At 40.2% G+C, this 19,433-nt stretch overlaps 1 protein-coding gene across 1 annotated transcript in view; it reads left to right on the forward strand.

The window, feature by feature from the left end:
- Positions 1–19,433, forward strand: part of PLCH1 (phospholipase C eta 1) — a 224,402-nt gene that overhangs the window by 152,252 nt on the left and 52,717 nt on the right. Inside the window, exons 9-11 of the mRNA XM_024741299.1 lie at positions 6,555–6,675; positions 10,849–11,020; positions 16,564–16,671. Coding sequence (XP_024597067.1) covers positions 6,555–6,675; positions 10,849–11,020; positions 16,564–16,671 — 401 coding nt within the window. The remainder of the gene's footprint in view (positions 1–6,554; positions 6,676–10,848; positions 11,021–16,563; positions 16,672–19,433) is intronic.

The following is a 19,433-nucleotide window of genomic DNA, read 5'->3' on the forward strand; positions in this document are numbered from 1 at the left end:
TTTTTCTGCATTAGGGGAAGACTTGATACAGGGTTGGGGAGGTTTTGAGACTTGGAAGAGGGGGAAATGAGGATTCATTCATTTTGCTTTTAGATGGGGTAGGGGACAAGAAATTTTAAAATGGTTCATGCCTGTTACCCTCTCTTTTCTCAGGATAGTAGGAGAGAACACCATCCACTAAGTGTAGAGTGGGTGGAGGTTGGCTGGGGGATGGGAGGCTTAAAAAGATCAGCAAATAATGAGTAAGGAGTTGACAAGATAAATTGGGGAAGGCCTAGCTAATTTCAAAAACAGTCTTTAACAGAACAGTCTTTTTGTTAGACAAAATCTGCACGCTCAGACTGCTCCCCACCCCATTCCCAACAGACTAGGTATAGGAGCAGTGAAGACAGATTCTAGAATTGATCCAAGCCTCTGGATTTCCAGGTCGTATAAAATATCTTCAAGATGTTGGTGAGAGCTCTTTTAAGTAAGTGACAGTAGGTCCATGAACTAGGAAAGGAAATGAAGGGGCCACAAAATGAGGTTAAGAAACTAGAAGACTCAAAGAAACAGAAATACTGAGAATGTCGGCATCACGCATACCGTAAACAAGAACAGAGAATTATTCTCACAAGGTGGGATTTTGGGTATAGTTGAGGTAATGAGTATATGCAGGGCGTGTGGTGGGTGAGCATGATTAGAGTGAAGCAAGGAGCTGTTGGCATTGAGGTCAAGGTTAAGTGCTTGGGTAGATTGCCCACATGGACTTTTAAGTCAAAGGATGCTGACAGGGAGATTCAAAGCTAAAAAATTAAAAGATCAAAACTTGGATATTAAAAACTGTAAACCACACACTTAGGTAGAAGAAGAATGCTACGGAAAAGGCACTTGGAAGATGCCAGGAAGGCAGAGATGGATAGAGTGAGGTTTAAAAGTGGGGAGATTTTTAAAAAATGAATGTAGAACAACAGTTGTTTAAAAGTAGCATACTCATTTTGTGATTTATACAAAAAAAGCATCTGTGGAGAAAGGAAGTAGTATCCTCCCAGGTAAACTGGTTGTTAACCAAGATAAGGAGGTTGAGGAAGAATTCCAGAGTCTAATGATGAAATGGGGTTTGTTAGAGAGTCTGATGATGAAAGGGGGTTTGTTAGTCTGATGATGAAAGGGGGTTTGTTTACACTGGAATGGAGATTCCATGGAGCAAAGGGGAATCGCTTTTTGGTGGGAGCATACGGGAGTCAGCAGTAGGTAGCGAGTTGTTCTTGGGGTGGTGGAATAGTGTAGGGAGATGAGTAAAGCAGTAGGGCAGTGAGATAATACTGGTGAGTAGAGGAACGCTTCTTTGTCAGAGAGTTTCTGGCTTGAAGAATTTTCTGCTACAGAAGTAGCAGATGTAATGTTACAGTAATAGTAGTAGTAATGTTATAAAGGCAAATTGACATATTTTGAAAATGGACAGGTATTAAAAACAATCTGCATACAGAACCATTAGGACCACTACCAATTTAGCACTCTGGAAGTGTATGATTTAAGACATGGCATTTTTGCAGTAGATGCAGAGAACACCTACTGACAGTAGTGACTGATAATTGAGTAGCTTAAGCAACTGGATAATGAAGATGCTTATAAAATATTAGCATAAAGGAAAACCTTTCGAGCAACAGAAGGTCTTGAGGTGACATTCTGTTCTCAGCCATTATTCAACCATTTGTTCACTCAGCACTCAAGCAGTTTTACAAGTCTGTCATGCATAGAGATGCCAGGGCCCACACCCTTATTGGCTTCAGAGTGATGGTTGCCTATCATTTTAAATGGTGGCATTTTCTTGGAGGCCAAATACGGAAAATGACTTCTGGTGACTCCATGAAGTGAAAGTCAACTCCAGGCAGTTTTGCAATTTTGTTACTTCTGTGCCCTGTACTGTTTCCTTTGCTTTTCAGGTCTTTCAGGTGCCCAATCATTTCTTTTTTGATTTCTCTGTCCAAAATCAGTGTCCTACCCAAGCTTAACCATGTGCTAATGATCAACTCCTTACTCAATCAGATCTTCTAATTCTCTGGCATTCCTTGGGCTATTAAGAAGGAAAGTTATCTGATTAAGATAATTTATAGTAAGACACAAATAATTTTTAGTTTTAGCTTTTTCAGGGATCTTTTAATTTTAAAATTAGCTTTTAGAAATTGTGTGCAGCAGATGACATTGAACATGGGCCTTCCCTTTTACCTTCTTTCTTCCTCTTTGCCAGTCACCAAAGTGATAGAAGCTATTGATCTTTGCCCTCCTTGTGTAAAAGGTGTTGCTTGCTCCATACATTCACACAAACTGAGAAGACGCACAGCTTGTATATAATTTCAAAGGACGTGCAATCTCTCAAATATCTCCCTCGCCAAGCCTGCATCAGCAAACTTCGCCTCTGTTGTTTGGCTTGAAGTTTTACTATTGGAATAATCTATGACTGGACAGTGAAAGTCAAGCTGCTATTTCTGGAAGGTTTTGTTGAGAAGAAGCATTATACTGTGTTTATCTAGGAGACTTGGTCAGCTTTGTACTTGCTCTATTTCCTGTCTGAAACTATGGTTGTCACCTTGGCTTTGAATATACTGGGAGGGAACAGGGAAACCACCATGATTTCGTCCCCTTTTGTGGGCTAGGTTCTGGTTAAGTGCTTTCCATACATCGTTCTTTAATTCTTACAACACTAAGGAAGATGGAATAATCTCCTTAAGAAGGCACCCCAGAGCTTCCCTGGTGGCGCAGTGGTTGAGAGTCCGCCTGCCGATGCAGGGGACACGGGTTCGTGCCCCGGTCCGGGGGGGTCTCACGTGCCGCAATTTGGGGTAGGGTTGGTGGCTCAAGGTCCCATAGCTAGTAAGCTTGGAAGCTGGTATTCGAACGCAAGTTGTCTGACTCCCCCACTTTGCTTCTTCAGGAAGCCTTTGGGGTTTTTGGAAGAACACGCATTGAATGACATGACCAACCCAAGCGAGGGATCAAATAAGGGCCATCTGGTCACATAAAGAAGACTAGGAAGAACAGTGCACAGTACAGAGAGGAGGTTGGCTTTAACAGGAGGCATTTGCTTGACTTGTGATTAGGCTTGGCATCTAAATATCTAGATGTTCTTGAAGACTTTAGAACTTGATAACGTGATTTTTTGTGCTCTCCTGACAATTTCTGTCAGCCCTGTAATTTGAAGATCTTAGTTTACATTTCAAGCTTGGACCTGGAGGCACCAATCTATATACACCCAGTGGTGCTTTATCTACCTTGCTTCTGGATGAAGTTGTTTTTATTCTTAAACAGCTGCAGCTAGGAATTAAAGCACCTGATTTATAGAATGTAGCAGGTCATGGATTAAAAATTTCAGGTCCCACAGATAATTTTCTGAAGCAGCTTTTGCCAAGTATAGTTCTTAGAGATGGAGAGTAATGACTCTGGACAGTTCTTTCATGGTATTGTGACCTGAAGAATCTCTCCACTTTCAAGCTTCTATTTTGATAATACTGTGTTTTCCATCTCCATTAGTTCAGCTGCAACAATGTCCTCGGTCGGGATATATATGGTGTCTTGGGGAAGACGAGTAAGTCTTTTGTTGGTGAAGTGGGTTTGCCAGCAAATCAGATTGATGACATTTTTTACACGGCCTTTCCTTTCCCTTGATTATCAGCCCTAGTTGCTTTATAAATATGGATGTTCTGTCCAGGGGATTTTCACTTTCATTATGGAACTGACGTTGTATTGCTGTTGTAATCGGTTTACAACTTTTCCTGTTATCTCTGGGAGCATTATCAGGGTGAAACATTTTGAGTTCCACTATGAAAAGCTGTCATGTTAGTCTCTTAGCTGGCCTTCAGATCTGACCAGCTGTTTGTCAGGGTGCTTTTGGGGGCTTCTAACATGTGGTCTGATTGAAAAAATGGGCCCGGCTATTTTGTGGCTAGGAAATTGGTTAGAGGATTTCTACTTTGCCAACATTCTCATCATAGCACTAGCTCTTACAGGAGCTCTTCATGGCCATTTGAACTTGACTATGGATGCCACGCGCTCAGATGGCAGCACCATTTGGGGATGTTGCTATCCTCATTTAACAGACAAGTGATAAAATAGACCTAAAAAGTGAACGTTAGGAGAACCATCCTCAACTATGCATATTCTGCCTGTGTTATAAATGTTAGCAAAAGGGCTCCTTCTTTCATTACCAAAGTAGTTTCTTATGAAGAGATATTTTTACGTGTACATGATCATCAAGTCAGCTGTGGCATTGCCTCATCTACTTTGCATTCTTTTTGAAAATATATTAGCTCATTTATGAGAAACCCTCCTAAGCCCTTTTTCTTCCAAAATGGGGTATAAATTGGGGTATATTGTTTAAGTTACATACTTTTGAAACATCTGTTTATTCTTTTCATGCTTATATCCAAAGACAAATTAAAGAATGTCAAACACATGTCAAAAGAGGGATGGAGCCTCTTTCCTGAGAAGATGCCTTTATATGTTTGACCTCATTTACAGGCCCAAAGGAACAGTATAACACTGTATGATAGCATCCCAAAATATTTGTTCTTAAACTTTGTTTCCAGTATTCCTATGGTTTTAACCTTGAAAGTACTTTCTCCTTTTCCTTTTTCCATTCCCCCCCCCAAGGATATTTTAATAGGCAGTATTTAATTGATATATGTAACTGTATTAGTTAGGGAACAGAAACCCTCCCCCACCAACTCTCATCTATCTAGAGAGAGAGAGACAGAAAGAGAGAGGAAAGAGACCTTTGACTTTTCTCAGATCTGGTAACTGGGTCCTTATTCCTACTTTGGAATGATTGACTGATAGTGAGAAATAGTTACCTCATTTAGACACACATTTCCTGTTGGGCTGCTACATTTATTTATGTGACCTGCTAGGTTCTTGTTGGTATTTGAATTTGTGACACCCTGTCATAAGGAAGGGCAATGTCATGAGAGCTGGCAAAATTCTATGGGGGATCCTGGTTTAGGATCTAAATCCTTAATCAAGGATTTGACCCTTGGTTGAGATTGAGATAAGCAAAGTGAAAGAGGGCACTTCAGTTGACCTTAAATGAAAGAAGCAAAGGCATGGAAGTAGGATCATATGTGAGGAACCTTGCCTAACCAGAAGAATAAGTCTGTGAGGTTGGAAGTAGGAGAAAATAAGTTTGACTTATCAAACAGGAACTAAGGTATTAATTAACTAGTTTCTTTAACAGTTAAGCCTAAATCTCTGTGCCCTGAAACAACTGAAGTTTATTTCTTATGTGAAGTCTGAAATAGCTGTTCTTAACGGGTGACTCTTTCAAGTAGTGATTTAGGGGTACAGGCTCTTTCCTTCTGTGTCTGTGCCATCTTCAGCACATGACTTCCAAACTCACAGCAGAAGAGAGGGCATGGATAACTGTGAGGGCAGGGTTTCATAAAGCAGACCTGGAAGTGGTGCACATCATTTCTGCCCACATTTCAATGGCCATGTCCTGCTGAAAGGGAAGGCTGGGAACTGTAGTCTAGCTGTGAGCTAGGACGAGAGAGAAAACAGGCTTAGTTGAATGGCTAGCCAGTCTCTAGTGCCAGAGATAGGGACCCTGGGGTTAAGCAGACAGGAGCTGCTGTAAGTTGTTTGTTAATAAATTTAACATAGACCTATTGAGTACATACTATGGGTTGGATGCTATGTTATGCACTGAGTAGGCTTTTGAGCAAAGTAGTGACATGGAGAAAGCAATGTTTTGAGAAATTAGTCTGGTGGCAAAGTGTAAAACAAGGGAAGGCAAACTCTAAGTTGGGGAGGATGGTGAGAAAGCTGTTGTCTTTCTCCAGCTGGGGGTCAGTGAGGTTATCCATACACATAACAGTATCAATAGTATTAATAACAATAATGATTACTGTGTGCCATGCAGGTTTATAATCAACTTTCCATGTACTTATAAATCACTCAAACTTATGATTCAAGTCCTGTTCTTAGTGCTCCTTTTATGGATGGGGAAGCAATACTTTAAATTATTAAATCATTTGCCCATATGCACATAAATCTTATCAGGGCCTGAAGATTCGAAGTTAAGAAGTCAATGCTATTTTAGAACTACTGTCAAATTAATCAAATGGAAATAAATCTAATGGAAACATAACGAGTTTAGGAGGACAATGATGAAAAACCCTGTTACTGATTTGAGAGGGTCATTGAAACATTAAAAGACTCTAGTAAACTGAATAAGAAGAAGTAAAATAGAGAAACAACCTGTTAAGAAATATCACTATGCTCAGGCGTACTCGGTTGGATTTAGAGCAGTTTCTAATGAGAGTTCTTGGTAAAGGCTGAGCTGCTTGTGTATATGACCTCTTTGTTAACTCTAAGCAGATTTACTTGCAGTAAATCATTTATATTCTCTAATTCCTTATCCTGATAAATATGCCAGAACACTCATTTCGGTCTGTCATCTTTGTCATGATCATAATACGTATAAGCTCAAACAATAAACTTAATACTTGTCTGCTATTTCCAGAACTATCAGGACACACCAGAAACGTTGGGTTGTTGATGTGACATTCTGTTTTTGGCAGTTGACTGTTGGGATGGCCCCGACGGAGAGCCGGTCGTACACCACGGTTACACGCTCACTTCAAAGATCCTCTTCAGAGATGTTGTGGAGACCATCAACAAGCATGCCTTTGTGAAGAACGAGTAAGTAGAGCAGCAGCTGGGAGCCAGGCTCAGCTGGCACATGCAGCGCTGCCTGACGTAACACGGCCACCAAGCCACACACTTCCTTGGAGTCTACATCTCGCTTTCTCCTGCCCTGGTTCTCTCCTTCCTTCCCAACAAAACACTGAACAAACAAGGGCCACATGTACATACTTCCTTGTGCTCTCTTTATTCCTTACCCCATTCTCTCTCAAGATGTTGCCTCCTTACAAAGAGTGACCTCAAAATTCCTAAAGCCAGGGTGTACAGAGTGTCTATAAACACAGGTTACTATACATAATAAATAGCTTATTGGGATTATATTGCAATACAATAAAATAATAATATCTTGGTTTCCAGACTTGCTGGATGTCCTACGTATACTGAAGTGCCTGGGGTCCTTATGTTACTTGACCCCTCCTTGGCATTTGATAATGGTGATAATTTTCTCCTTAATACTTGCTTTTGGGGGGCCTCTATCATAGCATTCTCTCCTCTATTGCTGCCATTGCTTCTCGACCTCTTTCTTTAGCCTACGGTCTTCTAGTCCATTTCCTCACTCCTTTAATAGTCACTATTTCCTAAGTTGTTGTCCTTGGTCTACTTTTTGGTTATTTGCCCATTATACATCCAGAATGTTTTTCCTAAGTTTCAGAGATATATTGAAAGATTCTTACTACAAATTCATCTGAGTATCCCATAGGTACCTGAAAATTAACAAATTTCATTATTTATTCAGACATTTACTTAGATATTTAAAGTTGTCCACTCTAAGCCAGGCATACTATAATAGGTTTGGGGAGCCTCAACACTGAGCGAGGATAAGCCTCCTACCAGCACGGGGCCTCCACCCCAAACTGAACTCAGCATTTCATTCTGCCAAGCTTCCTCTTACTCCATTTCCTTCTAATTAGGAGGGTAGCACTGTTTACCAATGGCTTTACCTAGAAACTGGGAGTCCACTCTCGATTCAGCCAATCTTTTCAATTCTAGTTGCTAAAGTATCTTTTGACTCCACTGCCTTCTCTTCATTTTCATTTCTCTTTGGTTTATCTTCCACGCTGGTGTAGTATGTTTCTTTCTGAAAATATAAGCTGATGTTGTAATTCTTTTTTTTTTTTCTTTGTGGTACACGGGCCCCTCACTGTTGTGGCCTCTCCTGTTGCGGAGCATAGGCTCCAGACGCGCAGGCTCAGCGGCCATGGCTTACGGGCGTAGCCACTCCGCAGCACGTGGGATCTTCCCAGACCGGGGCACGAACCTGTGTCCCCTGCATCGGCAGGCAGACTCTCAACCACTGCGCCACCAGGGAAGCCCTGATGTTGTAATTCTTAAAGTCCTTCAAAGACTTCCTGTTGTTCATGGTCATGCATTCCGTGCCCTTCAAGGCCTGGCCTCTTCCTGCTCTTCCAGTGTTGTCTTCCACTGTTGCTCCACAGAGACTTGGGCTTCTGCCGTCACTGACTGTCTTCCGGAGTCCCTGGGGATCTCAGTGCTTTCACAGACCCTACCCTCAACTTGTGCCGTTCTCTCTGTCCGAAACACTCATCTCCATTATTCCACCTGCCCAATTCTTGCTCATCCTAGAAGACTGCTTAGGCATTGTCCCTCTGGCAAACTTACCAATACTACAACTGATTTAAATGCTTCTTTTCGCTGTTCTTAGCACTCAACATATTTCCATCATATCATACAGCACCTTCTTGCAATTGTCGGTGACTTGCCTCCTTTTAAGTAGTTAGGACCATGAACTCCTTGAAAATATGTGGCTATGTCTTATTCATTCATTTTTAAAAGAAATTAAAAATAAAACTTTATTCCAATTACAGGATCTCAGTTCCCCAGCCAGGCACTGAACCTGGGCCCCAGCAGTGAAAGCCCAGGATCCTAACTATGAGGCCACCAGAGAACTCTCCCTTATTCATTCTTTATTGCCTTGCCAGTGCCTGCAATATACCAGACATTCAAGAAATGATTTTTGCATTAAAAAAGGCAAATTAAAATTACAATTGCATAAAATTAATTTTATAGACATTAGTAGCCTTTAAAATTTCTAACATTTCGTCTTCTCATTAATTAAATATGAAGTTAAAATGCTGTTCTGATAAGAGACACTTGCTGCATAGCAGGTTTGGTTTGTGGTGACTTCCACATGGAAGAATCTGAGTACTAAATTCTGATGGGTCTTTTTACCCTGATTGCTACTAATCTTAGCCAAGTTGATGAAGTGATTTGCCGTTATTTTCCAACATGTGAAGTAGGGCATTGAGAAGACCTGCTGTCTATGTACTTCGGAGGACCCTCTGGTGACTTGACTATGCTTACTTAAAGTCTGGGGATCCTTAGGAGAAAAGCACTTGAAATTAAAACAATTAATAAGCTTGTTTAGCACATTTTAAAAGTGCAGCTTTAAGTTCTAGTTGCATCTTTTTTTTTTTTTTTCTGGCCGTGCCACCCAGCATGTGGTATCTTAGTTCCCCAACCAGGGATTGAACTCGCAACCCCCTACAGTGGACGTGCAGAGTCTTAACCACTGGACTGCCAGGGAAGTCCCAAACTGAAAATGTTTTGTTTTGTTTCATGTGTGGGTTTTTTTTGGCTTCAACACACCACACATGGAACTTCCCTGACCAGGGATCGAACCCACGACCCGTGAGTGGAAGGGCAGCGTCTTAACCACTGGACCACCAGGGAAGTCCTTAGTTGCATATTTACACCAGGGTTTCTCAACCTTGGCCCTATTGACATTTTGGATCAGATAATTCTTTGTTATGGGGAACTGTCTTGTGCATTGCAGGATGGTGAGCAAATTCGTGACTTCTACTCACTAAACACCAGTAGCAGCCCCCATCCCCAGCATTGTGACCACCAAAAATGTCTTCAGACATTGACAAATGTCCCTTTGGAAGGAGTGCCACACAGTCGCCCTAGCCCCTGTTGAGAAGCACTGCTTCATACACCAAGCATCATTAGACACTGATAGCCTTTTTATAAACAGATTGATAATTTAAAAATCCATTGCTAGAACTCCCTGATGTGACTGTGCAGACAACTCAGGGCTGCTAGTCTGCTGTTTTTCTTTCTTTCTAACACTCTGGGGTAAAACCCATGTGAGGACCCAGGAGCAAACAGATTATAGTCCGGTAACCAAACCAACCTCAGTCACAAAGGTTCATCTCTCGTATTACCTCTGGCATCAGGTTTACTAATGAGGATAGAATGTAATTTCAGGAGGTCACAGCCTGTATTGTGGAGTCTGTGCTTCTCATATAAGCGCATAAATAAAATTTTTTCTCCCTATAGACATATTAGGCAAGTTAAATATTGGTGCGTGTATTTCAGAAAAAAATATATTGCCTAGTACTTCAGAAGATATGTGATGGAAACTAGAAAAAAAATGAGAATAAGCCTTAATTTGTTTTTCTGAGGAAAAAACAAAGTCAGAAGAGGAGTAAGGTCATGGAATTGTTGCTGGTTCCTAAGGCTGTCTGTACTAATCGCTCCATTGGGGTCTCACATTCTCTGCACAGAGCCCTGAGTGCTGGAGGAGAGTGAATGCTTGACTTTTTTTTTTCCTTTCTGAAAGTAAGGACTAGTATATAATTCTATACAAATGATTTTGAAATACCTGACATAGGACACTATAAAACACAAAATTCCATTGTGTTATTTTATCCTCAATAGTAATTTTCAAGCTGTGTGTTGAATATATATTTTTAGAGTAAATATCTTCATTTAATGATAGTGGTCTCCTAGATGTTTCTAGACTTTTGAATAAACAAGACAAAATTACCTTATGAGTTTTCTTTCTTTAGGTTTCTTATCTCTCAAAATTTCCTCTTTTATTTTTTCTTGTAAAAGAGGCAAAATATATGTACTGTGTGTGTGCATGTGTGTGTGAGGGAGAGAGAGAGCTACAAAATATTAGACTAAGTCATCTCATATGGATTGGTATTTTGTTCACCCCTTATGCCTGGTAAAATATATTTGGCCAGAGGAATTTTTTTTTTAATTCATCTCTCATCTTTTTCATTTTAGAAGCATTTTAATTATCACCTCTCTCACAAATACTGTCACTAGGCTTGTAAGAACATAATGAATACAGAATAATTTTCAAAAGTCCCTGTGAGTTGCTGTACTCAACACCTTTACAATGTACTGCTGTTCTCTCAGGTTCCCGGTCATACTGTCTATTGAGAATCACTGCAGTGTCCAGCAGCAAAGGAAAATTGCTCAGTACCTGAAAGGAATATTCCGAGACAAACTCGACCTGTCATCTGTAGACACAGGAGAGACCAAGCAGCTTCCAAGCCCTCAAAGTTTGAAAGGCAAAATCCTAGTGAAGGTAATTACCTCAGGAATGCAATAAAAGGCACTAATGACCTGCTAAGCCCTCCCTCCCTTAAGGACTGAAAGCTGGTTTATCAAGAGAATAATGTCAATATATGAAGGGTTGTCTAGATTTGTGCATGCACCTTGTTCCAACTTATTTATAGTCATACCTTCAGAAAAAGCTTGTTACTGACTGGCCACGTATTCTGGGATTTTTTTTTTTTTTTTTTTTCGGTACGCGGGCCTCTCACCGCCGTGGCCTCTCCCGTTGCGGAGCAACAGGCTCCGGACGCGCAGGCACAGCGGCCATGGCTCACGGGCACAGCCGCTCCGCGGCATGTGGGATCTTCCCGGACCGGGGCACGAACCCGTGTCCCCTGCATCGGCAGGCGGACTCTCAACCACTGCGCCACCAGGGAAGCCCTGGGATTTGTTTTTATGAAGTGAGAACCTCAGTACTGTAAATCAAATACTGAATATTTTAGTCTGTAGTAGTTGACGCTGGAGAGGGGTCTGTGTATGGGAGGCCTGGATTACATGTGTCCGTATCCAAAAGCATTTCTTTCAGATTCTTCTCTGCCATTTCAAGCTCCAATAACTGTCTGTCAAAAAAAGTCTTCATGGTTGGTCAGCCTTGGTTATGTAAGTGAGAAGAGCTCACTTCAAAGTGGAGCACACGTTCAGACACTGTGCCCCATAGGATTCGTGTGTAGGCAGAGGAGCAGTAGGTGAATAGAATGGCATTTCATAAACAGATCTTCTGAGGGAGAAAACTTACTACCTGAAATGAATATTATTAATGCAAGGAATAGCCAGAAAGACAGCTTCTTGTGTTCTCAGATTGCTGATGTGATTTTATTTAATTCCAGTTAATTTTGTGTATTTGGACTAAAAGCATCTTGGATAGTTGTATTGTTTTGAGACTAAAAACCTAAGGAAAAGCAGTAGAGTATTAATGATCAAACGGGGTTATATTTTACTTAAAAAGGGTGTGTACAAAAACCAAATATCACAGAGGAGGCACAGGAAAGTCAGATTGTGTAATTTCATAGCAAGACTTTAACTGGGGCTTTAAGAGAGGACAGCACATGGGAAAGATGTAAAGTATTCATCTTTAGAATGGGTCAAAACCTGTTTTCCTATCAGTTAAATGAGAGTTATAGGCTGAATCCATCAAAGGGGTGTCATTGGGCATTTGTACGTGTGAAAGCATTTTGAATAAAAGCTCCAATTATATAATGCGAGAAATAATGTTAAGGTCAATTTTCCTGAAGTCTTGCTAATGCAGTCTCTTGTGGTGAAAACTGATTGCTAGGTTAGAAAGCTCAGTGTCAGCTTTATAGCCTTGTAAATGTTTCCATGTTCCCAAATGGTCTTTAGCCAAGCGTCAGAAGGTTAAATGCAGAATGAGTCCATCTGATTGAAATACTTCTCATTTGGACAGTGGAACTTAAGGAATATTTGATATGAACTCATTGAATCCCTTGTGCATAACTGGGCTTTGGATCATTGGGCATAGAATGCCCTAGGGCTAATGGGCACCAGGATGAATTGAAGCCAGAAGACCTGAGCCACTCGTTGGAAGGAGTGGCAGCAATGTGGGCTGTGGGTGTTTCAAAGCAGCTGCAGTCCATTTGCTGGTAGTAACCTTCTCCAAACTTTAAGGAGATTTCTTAGATCTCTGGACCAACACACTCCCATTTGAAACAACAAAAAGGGAACTGATTTTCCTAAGTTCCTTTAGCATCGGAGCAATCTGTGATCCAAAAGGCAGCATTTGAATGGCTACTTACCACTTTGGAGATGGGCAAGTTGTTTATTATTATAACTGTAACACAAACTTTCCAACCTTGTGTGTATATACACACACACACACACACACACACACACACACACAGAGATATATATACTAGTCCCTCAGTACCCACAGGATTGGTTCCAAATCCACAATGCTCAAGCCCCTCATATGAAATGGCGTAGTACAGTTGGCTCTTCACATCTGCGGATTCAACCAACCCTTGGGTACGGAGGGCCAACTGTGTGTGTATGTATCTCCTAAAAATTAAACAAAAATTTGCTTTTGAACAAAAATAATAACGAACTTAGTAATTTTCCATAGGCTCATTACCGAAAGAAAACTTATCTGGTCCAAGCATTTTACTTTTACAGATGTGTCATAGAGCAGTTACTGCTGTCCATGCAGCTAAAAGCTAAGAGATGGCTATGGTTCCAGTCTCTAGAAATATTTCCATGTACCATGGAGAAATTAATCTAATTCTTGAGTGTGACTCCCACATGAAATAGTATGTAGATCAGAAGGGGACTCCTAGATCATTCTTTGTTTACACTGGACCACTGTTAAGTTCATAAAATTCTACCTAAGTTTATTCTATAATTTTCCTCAGGCGTAACACTCTTCATAAGAGGCGTTAAGAAACAGTGTTCTGTGGTGTTGCTTTTCTTCCTATCTGCCTGTATAAGGTATCTTTCAAAGACCATGAATGTGGAAAAAGCTGGCAGAAGATATGGCCCTGATATCTTTTTTTTTTTTTTTTTTTTTTTTTTTTTTACCTGTTGCGGAGCACAGGCTCCGGACGCGCAGGCTCAGCGGCCATAGCTCACAGGCCTAGCCACCCCGTGGCATGTGGGATCTTCCCGGACCCGGGGCACGAACCCATGTCCCCTGCATCGGCAGGCGGACTCTCAACCACTGCGCCACCAGGGAAGCCACCTGATATCTTTTAATGGGATTTTGAAAGGACTGAAAATGAGGGCACCTTGTGAATACTCTAGGTGGCAACTTTCTCTCCTTGCTTCCCCACCTACTGCCTGCCACATTTAAGTAAAGGGGATTTGAAGCTTATTGCCATATTTATATATCTATAGCTATATATATTCCTGTGGAAAAGAATGTAGTTTTCACTTTGCAGATAGCACATACATATAAGAAGTATATTACATAGGGGTATGAAGGCAAATTAAATACCACCTTTTTAAACCCATAACAATCCTTTTGTAAGTTGAAGAAAATATTTAAGTATTCAAATTCTAAGAGTTTGGATTCTTAATATAGATTTTGTTTTCATTACATAAATGATTTAACCAGCTTTAAATTTATCTCTTTGCCAAGCCCTTTAGGTCAAGAGCTTTGGGTATCAGGGAAGATACAGGAAACTGGGAGGGAGAGTTCTCTGAAAATCTGACTGTGCTGGTGGCCCTGTGGAGGGAGGAGAAGTGGATGAGGGGAAGATCCAGAGTGCTGAAGGTGGGCCAGTCATGGTGTGAAGAGCAGGAATATATAATAGAAGTCACTGGAGCTCTAGTTTAGAGAAGATCAGCCTGGGTAGTAGTCTGGGATGATATTTAGAAATTTATCATTATATTTGGCTGCCAAGCACATGAACATCCTTCCACGTTTAAAGAATTTCCCCCATCTTTATGCTTTTGCTGTATTCCATTCATTCAATGGGGTCACTAGGTCCAGCCCACACTCAAGGGGAAGGGATTATAGAAGTACATGAATACCAAGAGGTAGGAACCGTTGTGGGTATTTTAGAGGCCGTCTACCACAGTGACCTTGGTCCCTTAGCCACAGAGTCTGGTTCTGCCCTCTCTGCTCCCCAAGATTCTGGGAGTGATTCAATTTCCTATTAATATTCCTTTCTGCTTACAAGTAAGATGCTTTTACTGATACAGATGATTAGCCGTCCTGGAAGCCCTTATCAGGCTCCTGGGCCATGCCTCCTTCTTCTGCTTTTTATTTACTTTTACTTTTTCTGAATATAAATTGGGAAATGTAGAAAAGGAGAAAATAACTATCACCCATAATGCTGTTACCCAGAGATTCATACTCCTAATAATTGACCATATTTCTTGCCAGATTTTTTTCCCTGAATTTTTATATATCATTGAGATCATAATGTGCATATAATTCTATAACTTGGGTTTTCTACCATTTTGTTATAAGAATTCCCCCTTGTTGTCCAAAAGCCCCTGATTCCTAAAGTGTGTTGGTGAGTGGTTGTGAGGGGCATGTTCTGGCTGGGCAGGAGTGTCATTGCATTGTCCATAAAAGCAGGTCTGGTCAGTGCAGAGGACACAACCAGCAGGAGAGAAGGGCGCGTTTAACCTGCTCAGGAGAACAAGCTGCTCTAAGGACATGGGATGGGGTGATGCCTGTTTATGACGAGTCATATATTCTCGAACAGAAGCCTGGTCTGATTTTTACTTGTAAATATAGTATCCCTAATTAACTGTATTTAATTGGAAGTCATAAAACTGCCTTTTCTTGAAAGTCTCTTCTCCCTTTGCTTTGCCCCTAATTCAAGCGATCTGCCTTCAAGTCAGTCTGAAGTAATGATTGGCAAGGAGATAACAAATCTTATTTTCATTTTTCTTTTTTTAAAAAAAAAACCTTTTTACTTTATACTGGAGAATAGTTGATTAACAATGTTGTGATAGTTTCAGGTGTACAGCAGAGTGATTCATTTATACATATACATGTATCTATTCTTTTTCAAATTCTTTTCCCATTTAGGTTGTTGCATAATATGAGCAGAGTTCCCTGTGCTATGCAGTAGGTCCTTGTTGCTTATCCATTTTAAATGTATTAGTGTGTACACGTCAATCTGACACTCCCTAACTGTCTCTTCCCCTGCTCCCCGATCCCCATAACCATAAGTTTGTTCTCTAAGTTTATGAGATGTTTCTGTTTTATATAAGTTCATTTGTATCGTTTCTTTTTAGATTCCGCATTGATATCATACAGTATTTCTCTTTCTCTGTCTGACTTACTTCACTCAGTATGACAGTCTATTTTCATTTTTCAATTTTTAAAAATTATTTTTAATTGTGGTAAAATACAACATACATAAAACTTACCTACCATCTTAACCATTTTTAAGTGTACAGTTCAGCTGTGTCAGGTACATTTGCATTGCCACGTACAGAACTCTTTTCTTGCAAAACCAAAACTCCATACTCATTCAACAGCTCCCATCTTCCCCACCAGCCGCTTCCTCCAGCCCCTGGATACCACTGTTTTACTTCCTGTCTCTATGAATTTGGCTACTCTGAGTACCTTGTATAAGTGGAATCATACAAGAGTCGTCGTTTGTGACGGGCTTATTTCCTTTAGCCTAATGTCCTCAAGGTTCATCTATGTTGTAACATGAGTCAGAATTTCCTTACTTTTAAAAGCTGAATAACATTTTAGTGTATGTGTATACCACATTTTGTTTATCCATTCGCCTGTTGGTAGACACTGGGTTATTTCCACCTTTTGGCTATTGTGAATTTTCATTTTTCATTTCCTATTTTATTTTTTAACTGAAGTATAGTTGACTAATATTAGTTTCAGGTGTATAACATAGTAATTCAATATTTTTGTAGATTAGACTCAACTTAAAGTTATTATAAAATAATTGCTGTATTTCCCTGTGCTGTACAATATATCCTTGTAGCTTACTTTATACATAGTAGTTTGTACCTCTTAATTCCCATCCCCCTATCTGGCTGAACTTTCATCTTTAAATCGACTGTTTTGTTTCATTTCAGGGCAAGAAGTTACCTTATCACCTTGGAGATGATGCAGAGGAAGGGGAAGTTTCCGATGAAGACAGTGCAGACGAAATTGAAGATGAGTGCAAGTTCAAGCTCCATTATGTAAGTTACAGGCTTGGCCATCATTTTTACCCTCTGTGTGCTACAGTAAAAATTGCTGCTGTTTTGGAATCTTCACAGATATGGTGGCTGTAGTGTTAAAAAGATATTTATTGAAAATTACTTTGTGTGCTGGCACAAAGACTCCCAAATGTTTATTTTGTTTTTGTTATTTTTAAAATTTTTTTGCGATATGCGGGCCTCTCACTGTTGTGGCCTCTCCCGTTGCGGAGCGCAGGCTCAGCAGCCATGGCTCACAGGCCCAGCCGCTCCGCGGCATGTGGGATCTTCCCGGACCGGGGCACGAACCCATGTCCCCTGCATCGGCAGGTGGACTCTCAGCCAGTGCGCCACCAGGGAAGCCCCCCCAAATGTTTATTGAGTGAGTGAGTCAAAGATTCTTGTGTCCTAGAGTTGGAAGGAATGTTAGTGATTAACCCATCTGACCCTCTCTCCAGGGACAAATTCCCTCCTATTACAGCTTGGTCAAAACTCAAATTGCGGTTGGAAATGTCGCTGTCTGATGACATAAATGGGCTTTAAGCCCCACCATGCTGCCTGTCAAGGCTGGCTCGCAGAACCCAGCTGCAAGTGTGTATGCTTCTCTAGAATGCTCATCCCCTCCCTAAGAGAATGTACCTTGGACCAGAAGATTTCCAAGCTCTTCCAGACATGGATCTCTTGGCTAAATCTTAAATCTGCCACATTTCAGATAAAATGGCATAGAATAGTTTGCCACCTGCATGGTGCTTCAGACCTCTGTCCTAGATCAAGGAGTTGCCTTTGTAGAAAAGCACCATTTAGCCAGGTAATCCAATGGAAATGCAAACCTGGGAGAAATGTAAGGCTTAAAGACCTCCCCCACCCCCCATCACTATGGGGGACTAGGACTTCTTGACTTCCCCCACCTTCTATAACTCACATGATTTCCAGGAACATATGACAATCTGAGAGTAGCACCTGCTCATGTTAATTTGTTATAAGGTTTACAATTTCATTTCTACAGAAAAGTAGTATTCCTCTAGATGTCTGGACAATTATTCTACCCTCTAAAAAAAGAGAAATATTGTATAAAATCTGCTAATTTACATTATTGCCCTGAATTCAATTACTACATCATTAAAAAAAAGTCTACTCTCTTTGAAATAATAGTAACTGTGATGGCTTCCTAGAGGTATTAAAGAGAGCTGGTATTATTTTCAAAGAGGGCAAGGGCTTAATGACAGCTGAAGTCTCAGTAGATAGTTCTTTCTTGGCTTTGATGCATTTTAGAAGGGACGAAGTGGAGAAGACTCAGCCTTGAAGTGAAAAGGAAAAATTACCGTCTGTATTAATCCATTGCCTTTTAATAGTTTTTATTAGTTCAATTAAATACCACTAATAGGGCTGTGGTTACAGAAAATTAATCTCAAGAGATTTACATAAGTGAAAATACAGTTAATATTTTTGTTTCTTTTTTGCTCTTCCAGCTAATTGCTATTTTTATAATTAATTACTTGATATTATAGGTAATTTCATTCTTTCTTTAAGCTTTATTTTATAAGCCAGATTTTTGTCTCTGAATTTCAATATCTTTGCCTCTTGTTTCCCAAAACTCTTGGTTGCCAGCCTCAGAGTAGTCTATCATTTAGAAGCAAGGAGCAGAGAGTCTTGACTAAGTTATGTGTTTAGCGAATGTAGTTTTTAGTGAAAATGAGTGGCGGAAATTTAGCTATTGATACTGTCACAATAGTCATTTGTTGCTCTGAGTAAAACCCAAGTTATTCTAGTTTCTAAATCCACCCAGTAATATAAAATTTCTTCTGATATCAGTGAGCCTCCTAACTTTCTAAGTTAAATATCTACAATTTTAAAAGAGAATTAGGTATAGTTTTATGGAAACAAACCAATAAATTCACCTGTGAAAATATCCAACTGGGTTCCTCTCAGTCTTCAAAGTCTCTTGGTTGATGTCTAGGAACCCATATAGGTCGAGAGTTTAGAATGTGATTCCATAAAGATAGCCATGATCTTTCATTTGGATTCTTTGATTTGGGCCTAAGTGAAAGTGGAGAGCACCTTACCTGTAACATTTTACAGGTGTCTCTTTGTTAGACTTTAGGAGAGAAAATATATAAAGAAATCAACATTCTAGTGGAAATATATAAGGTTTTTACTCATCTTTTTCAAATCTTTTTTGTCTATTTTTGAGCTCTTCTGAGAAAAGGCAGTGCTGTGTTTAGAAAGCCAAAGTGTTATCCCGTAATCAGTCAATTTCTAGTTCTGTTGTCAGCAGAGGGCTCAGATGCCTTATCTGAGTGTTGAATGTAAATTGTCTGATCTAAATCGAGTGTCTGATCATATTTCTGCAAAGGCGGATGTACTGTACATAGTTTGTATGAAACCAATAATTACCTTAGAGGAAGTTCTTAACCTCAGTTTTAAGTTAACAGAATGTGGTTAGATTTATAAGTTATAGATATTGCAATAATTATTGCAATAAATAAAGATTTTCAGCTTAGCATTCGCGAACACTGGAATGCTAGCTGTCATGGGGCTTATGCAAGATTCATTGGCACATTCAAAAGATTTTTATGGAGGAACTCCTGTTGGAGATGCACCAACATGCTGTAGGTGTTGGGGCATATATCAGTAAACAAAACAGACAAAAATCTTTGCCTTCGTGGAGTCTCTACATTGGTGGGAGAAGGGAGGATAGACAATAAGTAACGTGTAGTGTACTAGGCAGTGGTAAGTGCTAAAGGGAAAAAGGGAGGGAAGACGTG

This window comes from Neophocaena asiaeorientalis, unplaced genomic scaffold (assembly GCF_003031525.2).
Source record: "Neophocaena asiaeorientalis asiaeorientalis breed wild unplaced genomic scaffold, Neophocaena_asiaeorientalis_V1.1 scaffold556, whole genome shotgun sequence".
Taxonomy (NCBI): domain Eukaryota; kingdom Metazoa; phylum Chordata; class Mammalia; order Artiodactyla; family Phocoenidae; genus Neophocaena; species Neophocaena asiaeorientalis.